This window comes from Venturia canescens, chromosome 6 (genome assembly GCF_019457755.1).
Source record: "Venturia canescens isolate UGA chromosome 6, ASM1945775v1, whole genome shotgun sequence".
NCBI lineage: Eukaryota > Metazoa > Arthropoda > Insecta > Hymenoptera > Ichneumonidae > Venturia > Venturia canescens.
The window spans coordinates 9551725-9577498 of NC_057426.1; the positions used below are offsets into that span (position 1 = coordinate 9551725).

The 25774-nt window shown below is 39.0% G+C and overlaps 2 protein-coding genes and 1 long non-coding RNA gene across 5 annotated transcripts; 1 reads left to right on the forward strand and 2 right to left on the reverse strand.

The window, feature by feature from the left end:
* Positions 1-154: 154 nt before the first annotated feature.
* Positions 155-1299, reverse strand: LOC122412799 (uncharacterized). The gene is made up of 2 exons (XR_006261428.1): positions 1233-1299; positions 155-1152 (listed from the first exon to the last, which is right to left on the reverse strand). It is a non-coding gene; the product is annotated as an uncharacterized lncRNA (long non-coding RNA).
* Rme-8 (receptor mediated endocytosis 8) lies at positions 1125-13709 on the forward strand. 2 transcript variants are annotated; one of them, XM_043422621.1, is made up of 18 exons: positions 1125-1722; positions 1816-2083; positions 2286-3131; positions 3427-3873; positions 4072-4482; positions 4680-5245; positions 5558-6476; positions 6617-6973; positions 7068-7259; positions 7679-8191; positions 8728-9309; positions 9451-9880; positions 9993-10275; positions 10363-10576; positions 10707-10892; positions 11034-11174; positions 11265-11505; positions 11708-13709. In XM_043422621.1, the coding sequence occupies exons 1-18, from the start codon at positions 1655-1657 to the stop codon at positions 11812-11814; spliced, it is 6771 nt and encodes a 2256-aa protein (XP_043278556.1). In that variant the 5' UTR covers positions 1125-1654; the 3' UTR covers positions 11815-13709. The 2 variants fall into 2 exon arrangements, with proteins under 2 accessions (XP_043278556.1, XP_043278557.1); XM_043422622.1 differs by having other exon boundaries at positions 1126-1722; positions 3502-3873.
* On the reverse strand, positions 13707-25713 carry LOC122412787 (tyrosine-protein kinase receptor torso-like). Of its 2 annotated transcripts, none has more exons than XM_043422637.1 (18): positions 24000-25713; positions 20857-20941; positions 20603-20775; positions 20379-20511; positions 20173-20280; positions 19884-19954; positions 19636-19798; positions 18679-18860; positions 18434-18596; positions 17566-17744; positions 16219-16474; positions 15923-16098; positions 15714-15822; positions 15320-15373; positions 14935-15014; positions 14482-14696; positions 14032-14169; positions 13707-13956 (listed from the first exon to the last, which is right to left on the reverse strand). In XM_043422637.1, the coding sequence occupies exons 1-18, from the start codon at positions 24186-24188 to the stop codon at positions 13737-13739; spliced, it is 2694 nt and encodes an 897-aa protein (XP_043278572.1). In that variant the 5' UTR covers positions 24189-25713; the 3' UTR covers positions 13707-13736. The 2 variants fall into 2 exon arrangements, with proteins under 2 accessions (XP_043278572.1, XP_043278573.1); XM_043422638.1 differs by lacking the exon at positions 24000-25713 and adding an exon at positions 22624-22641.
* Between the last annotated feature and the right edge of the window lie 61 nt (positions 25714-25774).

A 25774-nucleotide genomic window follows, 5' to 3' on the forward strand; every position in this document is an offset into this window, starting at 1 on the left:
CACGTCAATTCCTTCTGTAAAAAAAAAGCTTCGTCGGTTATGATTCATTCGGGTTATAATTAATAGCTAAACTAATTTATACAGCTATCGAATTTACTTTTATCTTCCAGATTCCAGATCTTTAGGATATCGTAAATATTGGAAAAATTATGTCTGAATGTTAGCATGTATTTTAATCCAACAGATAACTATTTTCACACCAAAAAGTACTTAATTTTCACGACAATCGTAAAGAAATGGTAATTTTTTGATACCCTAAATTGCCCTAAATCGATACCAATCACATAGCATTTACAATGATGGAAAGATTGTCTAAAACCATGGCAAGTAATCAGTGAGGTAATAAATAACCTGCAGGCGCCAGTTTTAATTGTTGCCGTGTGAATAAGATATCGTGAAAATCAAATTCAGCATACAACAATAGCGGCAGCGATATGAAAAAAATGCACTAACACTTTCTGTTCAAATAATCTGATACTGTTTTAATTACTTTATATACGCAACAATTTTGGAAATTGCGCTCTTCGAAAATTTGAAAAATTTGCGAAACTGCGCATGTTCGACGTCGAATGGCGGGGTAACAGGACACCCATGATTGACCATGACAAAGCCATGATACAAAAATGACAAATACATATGTACAAAAGGTACAACACAATATTTGGTAAAACAGACAGAAAATCAAATAACATATCAGTTTTGAAGAAATATCTCCACAATATTTATACATTTGCTTGATTAGACGAATAGGATTTCAGTTTAACTATATGCCTCAATCAAAATATATATAAAAGAATAAAATATACGCCGCACGCACACATATATATAAACGATAAAAGCAGTCGTAGATCAGTGACCACACTATTTTTCCTATACCGCTTTTATCATTAATACATCAATTTATCAGTTGCTGCGACGACAATATTTTTTTATCAACACCCAACACATACATAACGTGTCCGTATTAAACAAAAGAAGATATGAAAAGCGGTGCTGGATGCTGCTGACATCTGCAAAACAGCTGACCGATGACACCCCCAAGCATGATGGCTACTAGCAGGAGTCCGCCAGCGGTACTGGGTACTGGCTTCGAATTAAGAGGAGACGGAGGAGTGGGAGGAGCCTGGCCTGTTTTGTCCTGGAGTAGTATCACTACCGAGAAAAATAACATCATATATACAAGTGTTGAATAAATGTTTATAACGGATATACGATTATTTATATAGGTTTACAAATTGAAGTCGGAGATTGCTTGAGATCATATTACATAGAAAAAGTAACAAATTTGTCAGTTTTTTTGAGTGTATAACCGCGTATTCTGAGAGTGACAAGTACACAGTGGGACAGTGGTAATACTAATAATAATAATAATGTAATACGAATGTGTTTTTGGAAAGAAAAAAAGAAATAAAGAATCGGGAGTGTTGAAGCGAATAATTATTAACGTATAAGCAACGACGGTGGCGGCTGCAATAGCAGCAGACTGAGCTCGTTATTCGCGAATACGGCAAAATAGCTGTTATTCGGAACACAGATGCGAGTGCATGGTATTGTGCCTTTTCCACGACTCTCTCGTGGATCTTCATCATATCGTCGATGTACTTGTTATTGGGAGTATAATTCGTAGAAATTGGCAAACGGAGATGAAAAAATAATGATGCCGATAAAGGATAATCAGGATGTGGCGTGCTTCCTGGTAACGAAGCACTCCTGGAAAGGAAAGTAAGGCTCGACAAGAGGTTTTAACTATGTACACGTCGAGATCTCAAAGCAGCTTCATGACATTTAATTCTTCATATTTTCTCGCATTGTCAGGTACAAGAGAATATTTTCCATTGGATCAATGGGAATAACTACTTATAATCCTAGCAACCTGGAGGTTACCAACAGGTGGGAATACGCTGATTTTATCAGCGTTCAACCGACCAATCGCAACCAAATGGCTCTTCAAGAATTTAGCATAACAATGAGAAAAGAACGAAAAGTGGATACAATGAAATTCAGCTCGGAACACAGATCGCATTTATTAACAGAAGCTCTTAGATTTCGTCATCAGTTTGCGGAGAAACCAAAAGAGATAGCGGTAAGATACATCCATTATTTTTTAGTGTCTACCATGCCTTTTCACAAGATGTCTCATTCCGGGCTAAATGTTTATCACACGTGAGCAGCTTTGGGCTTGTGAATCAAAACAGCCTCGTGCTTACAGAGTCTGTACAAGCGAGCATAATCCGATCGATCGTATGTGTCAAATGAAATTAGTTAATAAAATAAATAAATTGCAGAGGTATCAAGCTTACAAGCATCATTGGTCGGACACTCGTCTACCGGTTGTTCTCGAAGTGACACCTTACAGTCTGGACCAATTGGATCCTGCGACGAATCTACCACTGGCGAGTTATTATTACAAGGATTTTGAAGGGCTACTTACAATGAAAGATTATGTGGATGGTTTTGTCATAGTGTGTGGCGGTTTTGGTCGCTTACATCTCTTCGCGTCTCATCACATAGAAGAAATAAAGAGAAAAGTGGTTGAGTCGGCGATGACGAACCTCGGTATCGCAATAAAAATACCAAAAGACCCGATAAAGCTCGAAGAGTTTGTGTATCAGCGATTGGGCAAATATAGCGGCGATGAGCACATAACGAGCGTTTCGGAATTCACCGTACAGAAAAATTCATCTCGTCATTCAGAGCCCCAAAGACGTACGCTTTGCCTTTCCGACACTTGCTTGCTCGAGAGAGATCCTCAAACTTACAACATCTGCACGCTGAGACCGCTCTCCGACATATTTGCACTGGTCCGTGATTATGGAAATCCTCAACTGTTTACGATACAATACTTGAACGGCCAGATGCGAAGTTACATGGCAACCGACCGCGATTCCTTGCTAGCTTCGCTCCTCGACGGTGTCAGAGCTTCCGGCAATCGAGATGTACACGTTACTATGAGCCCGATCGCTCGTGGCAAGCGACTCGGCCCTCTCGGGCTGCCCGTTGACGAAGAGGTTGAAACTTGTCATCTCAAGTTCATTCAACAAACGCCGGGTACTCGAAGTTTCGCCGAAATACTCGAGCGATTCAATGCCAACGTTCCCTACAGCGGACTTCATTACTCTCTCACCCAAGACGTAAGATCCGATTCGAATCTCTGCTTGCGCTGCATCCTGTCCCCCTCGAAACCTCCAATGTCCAATCGATCTCGTTTCGAGCCTCTCTCTCTTTTTCTTTCTCTGCATCATAATCACGATCGCGGACAAAGTTCGCATCGTTTGTTCTCTGGATTTTTCGAATGGTTTTGTCTTCGTATGGAATCCTTAGAGAAATTCGTTTATATTATCATATATCCAAGAGAAAGGAAATCGAGCATGAGACATGTGACAGTGCCACTCGAGTATTAAGTGCCACGTCTGGTTTTCTGTCCAGGCTTTGAAATCGGTCGATTGGACTGTGCCAAGGTCACAGCTTGGGGTGCACAAGATGATGAATGACTACTTACAGGGACTCTTCACCGAGAACAAGGAAAAAATCATTTTGGCCGCTCTTAATTCACTCGTGAGCCGCGAACTCGAGAGCAACGTTCAAGTTGAGGCGCAATTCCACGCTATCCGAAGACTGGTCGCTAGTAAAGTTGGCTTCATGGCGTTCACGAGCCTTCCAGGTTTTCGGGAGGCGATCGGGAACAAAGTTGTGAAGGCTCTCAAGCGACAAGACTGCGGAGTCACTCAAGCTGCGATCGACTGTATTTGCGCCCTGATGCAGCCGATGCAGATCGACGATTGTGATTTGCGCCAGGAACAAATGAACAAAAGTAGCCTTCTCAGCAGTAATAAATTTTTGGAAAGTCTTCTCGAGATGTGGATCAGTCATGTGGTAGGGTAAAATTCTTGGATCATGATCCATCCATTCATTACTTTTTTATTAATTTTTATTTCTATAAACAGTTTTTCGAGAATATTTTTTATTTTTATTCGAGTCATTTATGTTTGAAAGATCAACACTCTTCCTTTATTGACGTTGAGATTATTTAACGGAGAACAATGAAAATAATAAGAAATATGAAATTTGCAGAATCACGGCACGGGAGCTCTCGTCGTTTCAGCGATGCTCGATCTGCTGACGTTCGCGTTGTGCGTACCATACAGCGAAACAACCGATGGGAAGCACTTCGACAATTTGTTGGAAATGGTCGCCTCCCGAGGTCGATCGTTGTTCAAACTATTTCAGCATCCATCGCTGGCGATCGTCAAGGGTGCTGGCTTAATTATGAGGGCCATTATCGAAGAAGGGGCCCCGGAAGTTGCTGCGAAAATGCAAGAGCTTGCTCTCGCCGAGGGTGCTCTCCCTCGACACTTGTTGAACAGCCTGTTTACCGTTGGTAGCGACGGACGAATGCTCACTCACAGGCAGCTCTGCAGACATCTCGTTGGTTTGTGGGTCACGGGACATCCGACTGCGATGGGCCTACTCAAAAGGATCATCGTAAGTCTTTTTTTTCGTTACCTTTGATCATCAATTTTTTTTTGCTCGAACAGCTTCGAACACGACCTCTTATTTACTTTCACATATTTCACAAGTTACTTAAAAAAATGTTGTCTTACGTGATAAATGTTTTTTGTCGTCCGTGTCGAACAGATTATCGTAGTCGATTTTAATAATTACAATTTTACTGTTTACAGCCGTGCGGGCTCCTCAATTATTTGAGCTCCGAAGACAAAGTGCCGGATTCTTTCCTTGAGGAGGAACGACTGAACAATCGTGACAATCTGAAAATGGCCATAGCTCACGCTTCAAAAAATAAAAAAGGTCCACAGTGGATCGCGATAGAGCGGCAAATGAGAGTGATGGAGAAGCACTTGGAAAATGCGTTGCAGCATTGGGGCGCTCGCATCGGTTTCGAGCGTCGAGAAAAGGTCAAAGAACGACCGATTGTACTCCGAAAACGTCGAGAGAGAATCAAGTCCGAGGCGAATTGGAAATTATTTTATTACAAATTCAATCAGGATCACACAATGCCCAATCTCATATGGAATCATAAAACGAGAGAGGAATTACGCACCGCTCTCGAGAATGAGATACGAGCATTCACGTCTGACAAAGATTTAGCCGGTGGTACATTGATCGCTTGGAATCATCGAGAATTCGAGGTTCAGTACCACTGTCTTTCGGACGAAGTGAAAATCGGTGATTATTACCTGAGACTTTTACTGGAAAAAGACTGTCCTGACAGTCCAATAAGAAAGTCGTGAGTTATTTCCCAAGTAGCACATTTTTCCCATTCTTTTTTTTTCCAACTCTTTCTTGACACACTGCATTACTGAGAACCTGGACTCTTAATTTGGCAACGAAAATCCCTATCCCGGAATAAATTTTCTAGCATGATTTCATTCTCTTTATTTTTTCATGGGCGATGTTATGATCCATGGCAGAATAAAATTCGAATCAAATTGCCCCCGAGTATAAATGTAGTGGCGAAATTAACGTGGGTCAAGCAAGGGTAATTTCTATCACTGAACTCAATGATAAAAATGTTGATCCGATCATTCGTATTCCACAGGTACGAGTTTTTCAATGATCTTTATCATCGATTCCTTCTGACGACGAAAGTAGAAATGAAGTGCCTCTGTTTGCAAGCAATGACGATAGTTTATGGAAGATATTACGAGGATATCGGTCCGTTTTCTGACACAAAATACATTGTCGGTATGTTGGACCGTTGTACAGACAGAACCGAGCGCGATCGCCTCGTGATGTTTATCAACAAATTAATACTTCATCGAAGAAACGTGAAAGATATAATGGATCAAAATGGTGTTCGGGCTCTGGTGGATTTATTGACCCTTGCCCATTTGCACACGTCGCGAGCGGTTGTACCGACCCAAACGAACGTAATTGAGGCAGGTCCGGAGCAGGAGAGATCTATGGAAAAAGAGTGGTACTACAACGAAGGAGACAAGAGGAAAGGTCCGATCAGCTTGACCGAATTGAAGGATCTCTACGCCGCAAACAAATTAACGCCCAAAACAAAAGTTTGGGCTCAGGGTCTCGACGGTTGGAGAATAATATCTCAAGTTCCTCAGCTTAAATGGACTCTCGTTGCGAAAGGGAGCCCCGTTATAAACGAAAGCGAATTGGCCACGCTCATTCTTAATATATTAATAACAATGTGCGAGTATTATCCGAGCCGAGATGCGGACAACGCGGTGATTAGGCCATTGCCTCGGGTCAAAAAACTTTTGTCGGAACTCCAGTGCCTCCAGCACGTTGTACAACTTCTTCTTACCTTCGATCCTGTTCTTGTTGAACGCGTGGCGACCCTGCTCTGCGAAGTTATGCGGGACAATCCTGATCTTTCCAAAATTTATCTGACTGGTGTTTTTTACTTCATACTCATGTACACGGGATCGAACGTTTTGCCGATTGCGACTTTTCTCCAATTGACCCACACGAAACAGGCCTTCCGAGGAGACGACGCGGTCAGTTCGAAAACCATCGTTTTCTTTGTTTCCTTTTTTTCCCCTCTCATTCAAATTATGCGTACCATTTTTTACAGCATTAGCCTTTGTGGTATTTTTATTCTGATTTAATTTTTTTTTGTATCATTATCGACTAACAGAATCCGACGTCTGATATAATGCAACGGAGCATTCTCGGGCAATTGTTGCCCGATGCCATGGTCAGCTATCTTGAGAACCACGGCGCTGATAAGTTTGCCCAAATATTCCTCGGTGATTACGACACGCCCGAGGCCATTTGGAACTCGGAAATGCGGCGAATGCTCATTGAAAAAGTCGCCGCTCATATCGCCGATTTCTCGCCTCGATTACGCAGTCACACCATGGCGCGATACCAGTATATCGCTATTCCAGCCATTCGTTATCCTCAATTGGAGAAGGAATTATTCTGTCAAATATTTTATCTTCGACACCTCTGCGATACCGTCAAGTTTCCCATGTGGCCGATACCGAATCCGGTCAGCTATCCTTTAAATTATTTTACTCCATCGTTTTTCGCTAGCCCCGAAAAAAATCGTAATTGGAAATTCGGTTTTCTTTCTTCTTCAATAGGTCCATCTGCTCAAGGATGTTTTGGATGCTTGGAGAAAAGAGGTAGAAAAAAAACCGCCGATTATGACTGTCGACGAAGCGTACAGAGTACTCGGATTGGCCAATGGCAAACAACACAACGAGGCAAATGTACGGAAATCCTATTACAAATTGGCGCAGATGTATCACCCGGACAAAAATCCTGAAGGAAGGGTAATCCCAGTTTTTTCAATCATATTTAAAATTTTCTTTAAATATTTGATATCGTTTTTATGTCATTCGCTGGCAGTGTGCATGAACAAACTTGAAAAATTCTCTGTAAATTGAGTTAGGACGAAAAAGAATCATGTCAACGATTGCAAAAAAGAATATTGAACCAAACACGTACGTGGAATAAATGATCGAAGTAAGGAAAATCGTAGAAAATTAAAAAAAAAAAAATTAATCGAAACCGATAACTTTCCCTTTGAAATGTCGTTTACCAATTTTTTAATGTACATTGCCAGTGAAATTGCTTCAAATTTGAAACGAGACATCTGAACACTCGTTAGGAAATTATTCGTCGGTAATGTACATGCACGAATTAGGAGAAAAATAGTTTTTCTATGTTTTTCATGTGTGAAAATTTTCAGGATAAATTCGAGGCGGTTAATCAGGCCTATGAATTTTTGTGCAGTCGTAGCTGCTGGACAACCGATGGTCCTAATCCTGATAACATAGTTCTCATTTTGCGAACACAAAGTATTTTATTCGAGCGTTACAGCGAAGAGCTCAGGCCTTACAAATATGCCGGTTATCCGCAACTGATAAAAACAATAAAACTCGAAACCGAGGACGATCAATTGTTCTCAAAGTCGGCGCCTTTGCTCGCCGCGGCGAGCGAACTCGCCTATCACACGGTACATTGTTCCGCTCTCAATGCCGAAGAGTTAAGGCGAGAAGGCGGTCTAGATGTCTTGCTCGAAGCTTACACCAGATGCGTTTCCGTATTGAACAAATCGAGCAAGCAAAACGACGTCGCTGTTCAAGTTTGCACTCACATTACTCGATGCTTCTCTGTCGCCGGTACCTTCAAAGGTTGCCGAGAAAAGATGGTCGAACTTGGACAACTCATCAAGGATCTCTGCAGAATATTGCATTTCAAGGTATTTTATCGTGGGATAGGGGAAGTCACTGTGACGAACCATTGAATTCTAATGTTTGGAAATTCTCCTATTCAGTTCGAAACCAGTTAAAAACCAATTGTTATCGAAAAATTTCTCGTCATAAAACGAGGAAACTGACAATTCTTCTTTATCGTGTCAAAGAAATCTTGAAATTAATCAAAATTAGAAACCTTTAATGTCCATATATTATCGTTTTGCAGCTCAAAACTATTTAATATCATTTATTCGACCTTGTTTGTCAAAGCAGTCTTGAAAACTAGTAATTATAAAACTTCGGGATATCAGTTTTCTACAGTTTCATCACAGCGAAGAAAATTAAAAGAAAAATTAATTCGATCCATTAGTCTTCGAGTACCCGTTGAGCCACGATCGAAAGTAGTCGTTTTGAGAGCGAAGATTCAAATTTTTCCAAGTATTTTCTCGATGCGAAAGGCTCTGTAACTGTCTTCTTCAAATCCTCGTAATTTCCCACGTACTTACCATTATTGCTTTCTCACCGATCATTTCCTTTGCAGCATTTAACAAAGTTATGCTCAGTTGCGACCGAATGCATATCGTCCCTCGCCTCCGATAGTATACTGCAGATGCAGTTGATACAAGCAGGTGCGTTGTGGCACCTACTTCTCTTCATGTTCAATTACGATTACACGCTTGAGGAGGGCGGAGTCGAGCGGAATCAGGACGATAATCGTCAAGAGATTGCCAATAATTTGGCGAAACTGGCGATACGAGCCTGCGCGCGATTGGGCGGTTACATGAGCGGCGAGAACGAAACACCCCGCAATCCGGTGACAATCGCTGCTCTCGAGAGCCTCTTGACGTCCTATCTCGCGAGACAACTGTCCAAGGACAAGCCGGAAGAAATACTGAAAACGCTCAACTCAAATTGCTCGAATCCCTATTTGATATGGGATAATGCAACGAGAGCCGAGCTCATGGAGTATTTGGAAAATATGCGAGAAGAGAGGATCGACGGTAGTGGCGGAAATTTGGAACACGATTTCAGCAACTTTGCTTACAGTGCTCATAGCGGGGAACTCATTATTGGCGAAATATTTGTTAAAATATACAATCAGCAACCCACTTTTCCCATCGAGGTAAATACACATTGAATGATGAATATAGAATGGTTTTCACGGTTGTAAAGTTCATTGAAATCGTTTGAAGTAAGCACGATATTGCATAGCATCATTCGAGCGGTGAAAATCATTGAAAAGTAATGGTAATATTTTTTTTAGAATCCCAAAGGATTTACAATCGATCTGCTCGACTTTCTGTCGAAATCTTCCAACTATCTTGCCTCTCTTGGAACCATGACATTGACGAAGAAGGATCAGGAAAAACTTGGCTGCATTGTGATGTCACTCGAGGCACTGAAAAATGTCATAAAAAATAATCCTGGTGTAGAGATGCAGTGCATAGGGCACTTTGGACTTTTGTTTGGTCTCTTGAGTTGCTATAACTTCAAGGCTATACAAAAAGGTGCACTTGAAGTGATAAACAACGTGACGAGAAACAACGAATGCGTCAACGATATCGCGGCGAACGAAGTCATCGTTCATCTTCTTCTGGCGTTAAATTCTCTCAAAGAGTCTCAGCTCGTTATTTTGGAAACACTGTACGCTCTTATGAGCACAACCAAAATAGTTAAAGATGCTCTTGGAAAAGGTAAACGACTCGATTGGCCGTAAAAAATTGGGTAAAGGCAAAAAGTTTGGTTTTTCAGACAAAAAGATTCTTGGGATATTGTCTCAAAGACTTTTGCTTGATTTTCCTCCAGGTGCTGTGATATACGTTCTCGATCTATTTTGCAACTCGAGCAACATCCAAGTTAGGGAATGCGCCGCCGAGTTGTTGGCGAAAATGTCCTCGGACAAATTAGCTGGACCAAAAGTTAAATTGGATCTGTCGAAATTCCTTCCGAGATTATTTAGCGAGGCGATTCGCGATGCGCCGAAACAGTGCGTTCACATGTTCGAGACGAAGCACGAAAATCCAGAACTGATATGGGATGAGGACGCTAAAGCGAGAGTTTCGAGAATGGTCACCGAATTGAAGGACGAGTCAGTGTCGCTTTTCTTTTGCCACAACAATATCTCTTTCATTTTCCATTGTTAGTATAAATAATAATGAAATCGTTGTAATCGTAGGAACTACAACGTTCAACGACGAAATCCAAACGCCATTGTCAAATTGCCGGATACACAAAAAAATATCGATCTCGCTACGAATGAGCCCGTCGTTGGTGGTGTTTACCTTCGACTCTTCATCGCCAGTCCAGCATGGACTCTTAGAAAACCGAAAGAATTTCTGAGCGAGCTCATGGATACGATACTTTTATTCATGTCGAGAGAAAATATTGACGTAAGGCAAAAATACACCCGTGTTGAAATTAATTTATCGAATTTCCATCGGAAACTTCGATCTCTCTCTCTCTCTCTCGTATCATAATTTAATACACGTATAGACGATATGTTTGCAATCTCAATTTCAGCCAGATATGTTAGACCTGACGACGCAAGCTTTGGTGTGTTTGCTCCAAGCACAACCAGCTCTGGCGGATCAAGTTCCATCCCTTGGTCACATACCGAGATTATGCCGTCAAATGGCAGTGCGAAACAGTCAAGGCAGTGTATACAAATCTGCGATACTTGTACTTCATCAATTGGCCACGAGCGAGGTCAGCATTTTATTCTAATCACCTTACAAACGTAGTTTTTGTAAAAATTAACTGTTTTCCAAACTTAATTCGCTCACAATATCAATCCAATAAAAATTCACTTTCATATCACTTTCTCTTTAACGTAATTTTTCTTTACAGATTTGCATATCCTCTATCTGTCAAACCGATTGCATAAATCCGTTGAAACTTGCGATGCAATCCAGAAGAGACATGATCGCTGTAGCCTGTGAAACCTTGAATCGACTGTTTTCGACGAACGAAGATCGTCTTATAAAACAGGTAAACGAATCGTTCACTTTTTCGACTATGGTTAGGAATCTCTGGGGAGTATTTGATTTGATAAATAAAGTCGTTTTATGCGTTGAAAAGGCACTTGAAGCGGAGATGGTGCCGTATCTGCTCAACATACTTGAGGGCAGATTAGACTCGATCGACAACCCAGCAACGACCAAGGCTCAAATCGTCAAGGCGCTTAAAGCAATGACGAAAAGTATACTGCTCGGAGAGAAAGTAAACGCTATATTAGAAAGATCGTCCGTATGGGCCGAATACAAGGATCAAAAGCACGATCTCTTTATTTCGAACACTCCCACTGCCGGCTATCTTACCGGTTGGTATATTATTGTACACGCGGTAATCTTTTAATCGATCTATCGAAACTGGAAGAAATCTCGAAAACCTTGGATCAAAAGCTTTCTACTCTAAAAAAATAGGGGCTTTCACTCTTCCGTTGTGGAAATTCAAAGTTAATTTTTTTTGCTAAAAATATTTCTGAAAAACTGTATAAATAATCAAAGTATAAATCGAAACAGCAGGGATTCCAGTATCGGCAGGATATTTGACCGCAGGACCGACCTCGACGATTCCGAGCGGACCCCCACCTGTCGACAAGGAGGACCGTTTGATCGACAGCATCTGATACGGGTAGATTCGTCGTACCAAAACGATGGGAATTGCCATGTCTGTGATTTCTCTCATTTTTGCGCGTTCCGCGTCGCCCTTTTTTTTTTACTACGTTCTTATTCTTTATAACACACCCGAGCTTATATTCACTCGTGAACGATGTGTGGTGCACGAGCAGACCGACGAGCGTGTACGCGCTTCCTTCGATACAAAAACACGAAAATTTTCCAAGTGTACTAAACATTTTTTTATTTGACACTTCTTCACCCGTTTTGTCCTCGACATGAATCATCGAAAATCGATTAGTCGACGATGTTTTAAATTGCTGCCTGTTCTTTCGATGGAGGAGGGTCGAGACTACGTGAAGAAGAGAAAATCCATTCGGTGAATGCCGTTCGAATCTTATTTCAGGTTTATTATTTCATGAAAGTCATTCTCATTGCGAACTCGCTGTGAGAAATTCACTAATTTACGTATGTCAAGGCAATTTTATGACGAGTCTTGATCCCTATTCGTTCACTCTGAGAAGCCAATCTTGAACCCATCACTTTCATTGTTCCAAACTTCACAGGAGAAAATAATTACCAAGCAGCATAAGGAGGATGAGAACGAATGGGGCATAGTGCATGGAGAAATGTCTCGCGAACGCTCGGTTTTTTTTCCCGATATCGAGAACGCCAACGAGAATTGAACGAAACGATTTGGAGCTTTGTTTTCGCGGAGATGTACGTTTTGTAAATAGATTCTATACCATTGCATACGTTTGTGCTTGAAAAATCATTTCAAACACAAAGAGTTGAAAAACCGCGCGCAGAAATTATATTCGCGATCACCTTGAACTCTCATCAATTCCAAACAAAATATTTGCAACAATTAGAAGGTGGGGGTTTCGAGAAATAGAAATAAAATCATGATGAGTTAGGTTTATATGAGTATGTGTGGAACACGAATGTGAATAAAAGCAACATTGGGGCTGGCGTCCAAATTTTTTTGTATCTCTAGTATACTCGAGTATTTTCGGTATACATAGAATTGAGTGTACATAGGACAAACGTATGTACCTACGATATTTGATTTTAAATATGGCGGTGAATTAATATACTGCCATGTTGTTGTCGTACGTTTCGATTGTCGGATAAACACACGGCTGGCCGTTGCTTCGCCGTTCTTTTTCGCACCAATTTCGTCACGTTTACCAACGACCCACAGATCGAGCAAACGAGCGAATGCTGAAAACACACTATTATTATTATTATTATTATTATCATCATCATTGCTACTACTACCAACATGAAAAATAAAGCAGTATATGCCATAGAAGATTATTGTTTGTTGAATAAAAGTACGCGAGGATGAATGGTTGACCCGCGTTATCCTGTCCATCTACAATCAAACAATCGTATTGTACAATTCTTACCATCCACTATACGACATCGATCGAAACTTAATATCACATGGTATAATACATATTCACTCAGATTTTTGGGATTATCATTATACCACTTTATCGACATAATTTTTTAGTTATATGTGTACGCTTGAATGTAAAAACCAAACTAGAGCGCCGGAGATACAAAATCCGTATGTATATGAAAATGTCAGATGGTTCGTTCAATTGTTGTTGCCGCTCCGCAAATCTTTTACGAGTTTTATAGGCAAACAAATAGTGGCAATAAAAGGCGATTGACTACTGTTACTGTTTTTTTTTCTCAATATTTGACACTTTTGCGCTACACTCTATAAATTATGAATGAATGAGACGACGAAAAACGAACCACTCTGACGTGTTAAATATTCATGATATATATATATAAAGTGTATAGGTAACATAGGTAAATATAAAAATCGAACGTGTATCACGAGAAATTCTTATACTTACTAAAGAGAGAAATAAACGATTTTGCACAATAACAATTGTATGACGTTTATTGCATTTCATCATTTAGAATAAATGTTCGTATAATCGTTCTTCTCGATAAGTTTCATGGACTCATGATTATGATTCGAAGTTGCAGTCGATTCACGGAGAAGATCGTACACGTTCAAATATTCGTTTTCACTCGCAGTATCCAATAAACCGTCCAACTGATGTTTTAATTGAGTAAAATTTGGCCGGCGTTGAGGCCTCGAGCGCCAACAGGACAGCATTATGTTGTACCTGTTGAAATAAAACATTATTTTATTGCGGGTTCCACCTCGTTCGGACTACTAACGAGAGTATACTGAAAATTACAATTCATTGCCGCAGTTTTCCGGCTTCTCCATCCTGTAACCCGATTTCAGGAGCTGGAGAATCATGTTCGTCGGTGTTTCCGGATATGGATTGCATCCCAGGGTCACAATCTCCCACAAAAGAATGCCGAAAGACCACCTGCCAAGGATAACATTTTTTTATTCGACCCTGACATTTTTCTATCATTTCAGTATTCTTTTGGCGAGGCTCTATGCAAAGAAATTCTTTTTTGTCCCCCCATTTTCGATAATTACGGCAAAAAGTTTTTTTTCCTGGCACGCCATTGCCGCGTTCCCTTTAAAAATTGAAGCTCCTCTTTGGGCAAAGTCGCTGCGACAATTTCAGAGGTTGTTAAATTTTATATTTCAGTGTCTTTTGGAAATTGGTCAATGAATTGAAGAATGTTCACGTCGTGAAACAAAAAAGTTGGGAATAAAAAGTTCAACTCACACGTCGCTCTGTGTAGTGTATATCTGATGAGTCAATGCCTCAATCGCCATCCATTTGAGAGGCAGTCTGCTGTTTCCCTGTTTTTTATAGACGTTTTCCTGATAAATATCCCGACTCAGTCCAAAATCTGATATCTTGGCAGTTTTGTCAGCGCAGAGCAGTACGTTTCGAGCAGCCAGGTCACGATGAATTACCCGATTCGACGAGAGAAATTCCTTAAAAGATCAAGAAATGAGAGAAACAATTGAATTCAGAAGTGCTTGTTTTTACAGAACCCAAAATTTAATCGCGACGCTACGATAACACGTCAATATTTATTTAATATTTAAAAACTAAATCTTCGAAAAAAAAAATGGATCGTTTTCAAAATCGGAAACTATTGTAAATGGGAAAAATATATTTTCCTTCACATTCGAATGGCACAACTTGAATACCCAATTTTAAAAAACTCACCATACCGGAAGCGACTTGTCTGGCGAAACTCAACAAATCGGTCACGGTTATTTGTTCCTCAGTTTCACGTTGCTTATCCTCTGACATCGCGCGTTTCCATGGAAGAAAAATAGTCCACGATCAACATCATAATTTGGATGATTATGCGATATGAGTATCATTTCGTGAGTGAGTGCTTTCATTCATTGTATTCAAAATCGCTTATTTTACGAATTCCCCACCTCCGGGGCCCAACGTAAGCGCTGACGTGTCCGGAAATACACCATTTTATCATATAAAATAAACAACTTCACAGTAAAAAAAAATCCATCGTTTTCCGAATGAGTGAATGGGCTGCGCGATTTTAAAAATTATAATCATAATAATAAATGAAAAAAGGATTTACCTTCTTGAATATCGTACAGCTCATTGGTTATAGCGACACGTTGTGTTTCCATCCCTATAATGAAGCGAGGAATAAATGAATATGTCATAAGTTCTTGAAACGAGCGAGCCAAAAATTTCACGGAGTAATCGAATACGCAAAAAAGGGAAAGCGATAAAAAAGAAAAAAACTTCGATGCTTGGGATTTTCATTGTGCAAAGTGTAAATTTCAATGAAAAACGAAATTTTTTGTGTAATCTATAAATTGTTATTTTCCTCGTTTAGAAAATATTCGCGCAGTGAAAATTCGAAAAATTTCAATTTTTTCCCAGTTTTTATCGCTGTAACAACGTCTGCCTATATTCATTTGTCTCAAAAGAAGCAAATCAGAAAAGTAAGTGAATGAACGACTTACAATATGTAATATTTTGAACATTATTATTGCTGTTTTCGAACAAATGATTTTGTTCAATTTTCGAACGAGCTCTGCGTTCCAGATCGTGAGATACCATTTCTTGCCAGATCTATGAAGATTAATAGCATAAATATTACTTAGTGTCAAAAAATGATACAATAATTGATGTGCGAAGCACAAGAAAAAAAAAACTAAAATGCGATACTGACTTGTCTCAGATAACTTTGTAGATCACCTCGACTGCAATACTCGACGACGAGAATGGGCCTGGAAACGTCGAGGGTGCAGCAGCCGATGATGGAAACGATATTTTGATGCTGTCCAGCAGATTTCATAATTGCTATTTCCTGTTGAAAATTTTTCAGATCGTCCGTATTCGGCTTGTCTGTTTTCAATAATTTCCACATTTATGTGCTATTTGTTGCCATAAGTAGAGCGGCGGATACAAATTAATATGTGAGTGGGGTTAGAGACAAACTTAAAAAAAAAAAAAAAACCCGCTTACCCTTGAGCATTTTTACTGCCACGTCTATCATGTTTTTTTTACTGTCAAGCAGAGAACCCAGTCTCACGATACCGGAAGCTCCGCTCCCGAGGATTTGTTTGATTGTTAATTGGCTCGGACGTAATTCAAATTTATCGATCATCGTTCCAACCGCATGGTCCTTCTTCTCAAATTCCACCTTAAGATTTTTCTCGAGTACGTAGAAAGTCGATGATCCGTTATTTTTTTTGCCAAAAATGTCTTGCTCCTTCAAGCTCTGTGGATAAAATTATATCGACGAAATATATTATCGGCATTTCGTATATTTCCATCTTGAATTAAGCGCCGAATCTCAAGCTGCCTTCAAACCGTTTTGGTTTTAGAGCAACTTCTCTTTTACACAATTTTTAACTCATTAATGCACAAAACGACTATTTTGGACACGCAATCTCAAGGATACAGTTTCAACTGAGGAACAAAAGAAAAATAATTTAAAATCTCATATTTTGTAAAATTAAATGAAAATCTTTACTATTTTTGCGTTTTGAATCAAAGTCAAGAATTTTTGGCGTTTTTTTGTTTCAAATCGACTCTCGTTACTGTTGCTGCACTTGAACAACCATATATATTATGGCCAACAAAGGTATCCTTAATGTCCTTTTTAAAATAATCTCTTTTCCCTCTCAGTTTTTCCAAGATGGCGGTTTTTGCAAAACAGCATGATGTCAATTTTCATGATTTTTTCCTCGAAAAGTATCAACTTAAGAAAAAACAAATTTTATAGAACAAAAAGTGTTTAGAATCATCCGAAGAACGCGTGTGATTTTTTTCGAAGATTTTCTATCTACATTTGAATTTTGACAATTTTTTGAAAAACTGCAAAAATTCTGAAAAAATTTACACATATTCTTTGCATAATTCTAAACACTTTTCGTTCTATAACATTTTTTCGTAAAGTTGAGATTTTTTGAGAAAAAATTTATAAACCTATTTAATGTGCGACGGAGGTTAATGCTCCACACGAAGAAGTTGAAAACCGACTAGATTAGCGTCAGACCAAAGTAACAGCTTTAAAATTCGGTAAAAAAAACGACCAGGATTATTTTTTCTAGTGGAAAAAATACATTCTTTCATGTTCTCTACACTTTTTATCAGTCTAGAAATTGTGCCCTGCTTGAGCAGGGCACAATGTAAATATTGATATTTACAAAATATGGCTTCGTCATACCCCATTCTCTTTCTTATCGAAAAAAAAGAGAATTATGTATAATTGAACCATCTATCGCGCACGGGAAGAACACTTTACGCTGAACAAAGATTAAGGTCGTTTAGACCTAATTGTAGGATAATTATCGGTACGCCGCCTACCTGACAATATTTGTAACGTTTATCATCACGGTTACGTTTACTTTCTATACAGTCTTTACGTCGTGAACGACCGAACCAAACGATTCCTCCGAGGAGGATGGCAATGATTGCTATCGAAGGTACAGCTATCATTCCGACTCGCTGTAATTCTGCTTTCGCTACCGTGGCAGCTGTCACACCTGCAGTAGAAACTCCAATCAATTTAATCCATTGGGATGTATATAAAAAAATCGGTTGGGTGGGGATCAAATGTTGGAATGACTAAAATTTCGAGCAGCTAAAATCTCGAGTTTATAAACTTCGAATGATAATATGGAGACAGATAAATTCGTCTAGAGCTTTGAATGCCGAAAATAAATAAAGCAGAAACTGCAAGGTTCGAAGAACGTTTACATGGAAAATAGAACGTAACAATCGTCCATAGAACGATGACTAAAATATCGATTTTTCGAAAATTCAACTATCCTTCTTTCGATTCATAAATTACTACAGTCAGCGATACTGTGAAAATTCACAATTTTGAAAATATAATAACGAAAGACCAAATATTACTGAGGTTGAAGTACTGAAACACCAAAAAGTCGAACAGTCAAAATAGCGAAACGTTAGAAAGTCGATCGATCAAAATAAATAAATGCAGTGGAGCTCCAAATACACGCGTCTCACTTATTACTCACTTACTCAGACCGATGATCTCCAATTTTAAACATCGCCATTTTGACTCTCGCCTTTTCGAGCTATCGCTATTCTGCATACCTACATTCTACTTTTTTTTATTTTCGTGGACTTTTCCAAACAATTGAATAATTTTATGATTCTTGCATTGAGCATTCTTATCCCACGATATTGTCAAAGATCATGTACAAACCTAGAAGCGACGATGAATCAATTGTTTCGTCCAATGTTACATAAATCCATGTTTGGGAACTCGCACCTCCGGGCGATTCGGCCATTATGCTTATTACTCGCTGATGATCATCGTGGAGACGCTGATTCTTGGAAGAAATCGTTATAAAAGCTTCCGTCGCATTCTGTAAAACGTATAAGGCGTTTTTTTTGTTCACTCTTTTGTCTCTCTTCCAAAGTAAATATACAAGTCTGACGAAAACTTACACCAGGAAGAACGCTCGTGAATTCGGGCAAAACTTCTTCGTTTCCAGAATAATCGAGGGATTCGAATTGCAACGTGTAATTGTCGGGAAGAAAAGCCGGCTCGTCCCATTTTACCAAAATCCCATAATTTGATTCATTTTTATAGATTTCAGCGACGCGGAATCCTTTCACTTTTTCCGGAGCTACGAATACGCGAATTTAAGAAATATTTATTCGTTGCCATTTATGTAATGATACAGCTTTGTTAAGGTAGTTCATGCCCGAAATGATTTTCTTAAGAACGTCGTGAAAACTGAGTTTAAATAGGCAGTCGACTGACATGTTTAAATACGAAGAAAAATGCACGGGAGTTTAAGGACTACCCGTAAAAAATCGTTTATCTTTCCATATAACGAATGAACGCTTCTTACGAATTTTATGAAAAAGTACACAATAACAATGAAGTTTATAATAAAGGTCTGGGAAAAAATTCGAGAAAATTGTCTTACTAGTAAGATATATTACGTTAAAGATTGAACGAAATTGGTAATGAGCACTCGTATAACCTCGCATTTGCTTATTTTAGCATTTTGTTTTTTCTTAACTTGGCCCATTCCTGTCATAGCCTTCTGTCTTTTTATTAATACTTTTTTCTTGATTCATTTCCCTTTGCGATCTCTGATGGGATTTTTTACATAAAAAACTCTAGTATTTTCGGCAGGGACGAATGAAATGTTGGGTTCAGTCAGTGATGGATCCCCGATTAATTAACGCGGCTTGTAATTTCATTCGCCATGAGATAAGTTGAAAAAATTGATTCACAATTTCGAATTAATAACTCTGACATTGATTTAAAGTGACAATATCTTTATTTAGGGAGTAAAAATCGACTCAATTTAGACACTCATAAAATACGATCCTTCGACATGATCTACCTCAACATATATTTTGACCTATAAAATGAGAGTTTAGACTAACCGCAGAACGTGAGATTATTGTGCAGTTCGAGGCACGAAGGTGTGACAAAAGTAAGCGAGACATTGTTGCTGTTTTCGGAATTTGCGGAATTCCGCGAAGTAACGAACACACTAACGTTTGTCCTGTAGCCGATGTCGTTAAGACTGAAGTGGAAATCTTGTGACTGGCATATTGAAGAATATTTATTTTTCATTATGTTTTCGCATTTTCATTAACTCCCAGCGAGAATACTGTCGCCATATACTCACAGAGTCGAGATTTCCTATAGCCAAGCCTTGATCCTCGACGAATGAGACGATATCATAGTGACAGCTGCGATCTAAATTTCATGAAAAAAACGATTATAGATACCGTTTCATTTTTATGCAGTCCTAAGTATAATAAAAATCGTAAAAATTTAGTGTAGAATTCCTCTTTGTTGGTCAATAGAGAAGTCGAATTGAACAAATTCGGAAAATCCAATGAGTCATAAAACGTTTTTTTTTCTACAAATATTCGCACGCCGAATGAGAGTTTTATAAACATAATCGATAGTACCAGAGGCCGGTTGGAGAATAAAATCGGCACGAACACGAGAGGGATCCAAATCGTCGGATCGTTGATTCGTCAGCTCAATATGTTTCACCTCCTGAGAGCGATGACCGACTGTAAAACGAATAAAATGAAAAAGAGATCCATATCGCCCGCTCGCATCTTCGCCTCTATGTTTTTATTCAGTTTAACGCGTGTATTACAAATACTACCTTGAAATGTCTCGAACCACGGAGATATTTCAGGGTCGGATACAAGTCCATCGATCGTTACTCTGTGAACTTTGTATCGGTAAAAAGTTCCGGGCAAGAGATTCGTGAATGACGAAATGGTCGATGTGTTGCACTAAAAAATCATAATTATCATTCACGCTCACTTTTTCTTTTCTCGACCATAATTATCATTTTATTTACATCAGCGGCTCATCCATACTTACTAATTCAACTCGATATTCCTCCCCGTCATTGTTCCGAGTCGAATTATCGTCGCTGCCGCGCTGTTGCTCTGATCCAATTATCCAAATTCCAGGATTATGTTTGATCCTGATGAGATTCGCATCCTTGCAGTGCAGACTCGCATTGAAATTCGCTGGCCCAGAGAATCCCGTTGCTTGTGTTGAGAACAAGGAAATGAAAACAGTCATTTATAATAAATCCTGAATATCCCGGAGATGAACAGAGGAAAGAATACCATTTTCGTTTTTGAAGAGATCGATACTGGCATTTTGTCTTTTTTCCAGTTCTTCTTGACTGCTGCACTCTTTTTGACAGCTCGTCTGAAAAAACCGAGACCACATAAAAAAATCATTAATATTTCTTTCAATAGGACCAAAGAGGTTCAGTACAGTTTTTTCTCTTTCAAAACTACGATCGATCTATCGAATGACGTTGAATTTTCCATCGTTGGAAAACAACGAAATTGAACATTTTTCAAAGTCGTTAAGCCAACTTTTTTATTTGACAGATCAGTTCGTAAAATGATCAATGTAATCGAGTCACCAAAAAATACGATTTAAGGGGGTTGCAAACTTCAAAAATTGTTCTCACTCATCCCATGGGTTACGCCAACTTTTTTATTTGGAAAGCATTTGTAATAAAATGAAGAAAAAAATAGATTCACCGGAAAGTACAAGCCTATCGTTTACCAAGTTTACTGTGCTACGCGTTCGGTTTCGCTACACGAATATATTCTTTGCGATAAACGAGCGCGTCCTCGAAGTGTATTCCTCGATTCCCCTCGTTCCCAGAGAAATCTCGTGCACGCGGGAGAGGATTTGAAAAGAGAATAGTAAATAAATGTACGGCATCCGTCCATCGATGTACGACGAGAATGCGCTTTCGATTTAAGAGCATTTCAATTTTACGACGTTTTGTATTCAGCTACTTTCATTTTATATGCGTTCAAACAAATCGGGAATTTTATTCGCTAAACTGCACGATGCATTGCTCACGGTGAAAGCTCTGCGACGAGATAACCGTTTTTATGAGCTTGTACAGGATACGATTTGAGGTAGTAGCACCGCCGCCGTTCCCTTTTGAAATTATAATTTTTAGAACTTTTCGGAATGTTCGATATTTTTTGGAAATAAAAATCGTTGTTGAAAAACTTTCGATGTAAAGTTTAGTCTTTGAAATTGTTGTTTCGGAAGCTGAGCTCGTCAATATTGTTTTGTTAAACGTTGACACTTGTGTTTCCGTGTGAGACAGTCGAAGAACAAAATCTGTTGATAAGTTTCTGGAGTTTACCGCATCATAAGAACTCACATTAACGATGTACAAGCGCGAGGTGGTCTGTTTTTAGATAGCACTTCAATTTTTTTGTCTTACAATCCAAGATTTCTTTTCTATGCCTGTGAAATTTCAAGACCCTCCAAACTGTCTAAAAATTTGACTGTTTTTTTGTTTTTTTTTTTTTTTTTTTCACTTCACTTTATAAGATGCAATCGGTTTAAAAGCGATTTAAAAAAAATGGAAAGATTAAAAATGTGCAGTGACCGAACTTCAAAGTTCTAGCATCGGGCAGTGAACCAGGCGAAATTATTTTGGTAATTATTCCGAGTGTCACGAAATACCAATTTTCAAATGTTTCTGAATTCACTATAGAAAAACATTAAGCTTGAATACTAAACTTTAATGGATCGATTCTCCGAAAAAAAATGAAGCGAGTCGTTGCGCCGGAGCGTTTCGCAAAAAGAACGTCACGCTGACGAATTTATGAACGTTCACAGGTTGATGCACTCACAAGAAAATCTCGGTCCGAAGCCACCTCGCGGACTCTTCGTGCAATGAGTTTAGCGAATACAAAATATAAAATAGAGCTCTCTTTTTAATGCCTCATCTACGCGTGCTTTTTCAACCTCACCATTTAGTAGCCATTCGAAGGTGGAAAAAATGATAATATTTTTCATCAATGTGTGTAAAAAGTGGGCAAACTGCTACTGATTGTCAGCCAAATTACCATGAATCGTATGTATGGAATAATCAGACGTTCCCTTTGCTCGGCTCGTTATTGGCTGCTCTATTTTTTTCTATCTACATATTTACATGCATTACATATATATACGTATGTATGTATGCATATAAGCAGACTACGTCAATAGATGGGAGCCTCAGATAAATGGGTATATACGAATGAATTAGGGTGATTAAATGAAAAAATAATCACTCTTTTTTCTTCGTCAAGAGACTTTTTAGAAGTCGCACACCAGCAATGTTCAAACGTTTTTTTTCGCGATACACAGAATTCTCCATGTTTGCATATCGTACTTATTGGGTAAAGTTTAAACTGAAAAATACTACGTCAACCTCGTTGGTGCGACCTCGAGAGTTCTCCTGGTTGAACTGCCTGAATTTATATTTCAGAAAAAAGCGATTTTACAAAATTGAAGCGGAGAAATAAACTTATCGCCTATGCCTGTTTACCCGGAAAAAATAATCGTATCGACGTAGGGAATACACTTAAATGACGCGTAAAATATATAGCGAGGTAACTGTCGCAATGAAATTGTTCCCACTCTCATATCTACGTCGAAACACTGTGGAATACCAGAAGCGACAGAAAATCCTAGATATTTTTGCGTCGAAAATTTCATAACGGAGTTGGGAGGACGAATTTTTTAAAAATATATTTTAATAATGCATTAACGAGTAATCGGGAAATGGAAATGTAAGTAAACCCTCGCAAGAAATTGATGACGCGGCCACTCTTTTCGAGGTTTAGCACTAAAATCTATGTGTACGCATCTGCATTTCGAAGCGACGAATTCGTGCGATTCAATGATCCGATCGATATCACGCGGAGGGCGGAGGGGTTCTACGACAGAAGAAGCAATAATTTTGAAGCACCTGTGTAAATATCACGGAGCGTAAACACGCGCGAGCGACCAATATCGTTAAGTTTTTTCTCGTCAAGAAATTTATCACCCGCTATACGAGGGAAAACGATCGATTTCACTCAGGTTGTCGAATACATCGATGATTCTTCCGAGCGAAAAAATATCTTTTATATTTCATTGACTTGAGGTGATCCATCACTTGCGTTAGTGCGAGAAAAGTAGCTGCATAATGGCTGCACGGTTTACTACGGCGCCCTTGATTTTTTGAGAAAAATAAAGGCTACACCTTGTTCTCTGATAAAATGAGAATAGCGTGTAACTCATATTTTCTTTAAAATATCAAGCTACTCGGAATAAACCGTGCAACAGGATTTTTACCGACTGAAAAATTGATACATAAAGAGAGTTCGTATTACTCGTGAAGAACATTTTGAAAACAGACGAATACGTATAGCGGAATTGAAGGGCGGGGGGGGGGGGGGGGCGATGCAGGACTTACGTCTTTCTGTTGACATTGACCGATGCATATTGCCGCGCTAAGAGCTTCGTCCTGCGTCGAGAAGGTCCAGTAGCATTTGTTGATATTGGACGCCGCGCAAATCGACGACAGCATCAACGAAATCACACACAGCTCGACGAAATAAACCCTTCTCAATATCGTCTCGTTAAAAATATGATTCACTGACATATTTTAACGAATTTATACTCGTAACTAAGTTTCATACATTTCACGATATCGCATTGACAACATTATGGACAAAACGGTTCAAATCCATCTGCACTGATGTCTCAAATCGTGGTATTCCATTCGCATTTTTCTGCTTAAATTCCCGTTCTTTTATCCGTTAAACTGGAGTGTTCGATGCAAAACCGAAAAATATTTTTATCCAACGAGTTCAAATAATATTAACACAATTGTATTAATTCGTTGAAAGTGGCAGAGACATACAAAAGTTAGTTAATAAATCGAACACCGAGGCAACTCTGTATTGCCGCGTGCGCGGTCGAAATAGTATCGTTTCGATAAATGTACACCAGTCGGTCTCAAATCGTTTCGAAGGTGGGGTGGGGTATTTGAATTGTGATTCTCCCGAACCACCGGTAGGTGTTCGCACACACCCGTACAAACGTATACGTACATAAATATGTATGATAAGTGCGATAGCGTTCCAAACAATAATCACAGCTATGAATAAAATAAGCGTACACTAACCAACGCTAGATTCGTACGATGAATAAAATAAAAAAGTTACCAAAAAACATTGGAAGAGTCGTTTTGCCTTCGATTCGATATCAAGGCAATAGATAAAAAAGAAGCAAACACGTGTGGAATAAAATCATCATATCTTGATGGTGGCTGGATGGATTTACTTACAACGGAGACCAACGGAAAGGAAAAAATCGGAAAAAAAATTTAACCAATTTTTAGATTTTTCACTTGAATCCATCCGAATGTTTTAAAAAATTTTTATGAAGTCATAAAATCTGCATATATTCGGGTAAATAAGAATGCTATAGAGCCCGGGCTAGTTTTCTTAAAAATACTTTGGGTCGAGTTTCTACTCTGATTCTCGATTGGTTTGAGAACTGTTCGTATTGATGAACAAGTGAAAAATATAATAATTCATCAGAATGCGCTGTTTGAAGGCATTGTGTCGAAATTTTGTACTTGATATCATACAATGATTTCGTGAAGAACGCTGACTGGGGAGACGACATTTTGTACCGCTACCGATACGAAGAAATATAGATAGAGAGAATTCACGGATAGCGTACATGATTGACGAAAATTTTTCCACCTAAAGATATAGTAGTTTTCGAAAAGTTATCCAGAGATGGTATTCAAATGTCCGGTCTCGGCAGTTATCCGAAAGTTAGCATCCCGTTCGAAAAATAACTTTCGGTCGTCTGATGAATTTCGGATGATTCGTATACCATTGAAGTAAAATCCTTATTAGGAGCAGTTTTTGAAAAGATGCCAAAAAGTTATCGATCTTAAGCATCCGAAAAAAAATTTTCGGATGACTATTTGGCGGACATTTGCACACTATTGAGGTAACTTTTTGGCACCTTTTTGAAAATTCCTACTTAGGACTGTGGAAAAACATCGAAATTCTTCAGAGCCCCTTTTTCTGCCGTTTTGCGATCTTTTTCCCATCGTCTGTAGTTAGAATGAGCAGTAGCAACAAAACGGAATTTTCAATATTTGAATTTCTCAACTTTTGAATCTTTCGCATTGCCTATATAGCCAGGATTAAAGAATAAATTGTGGAC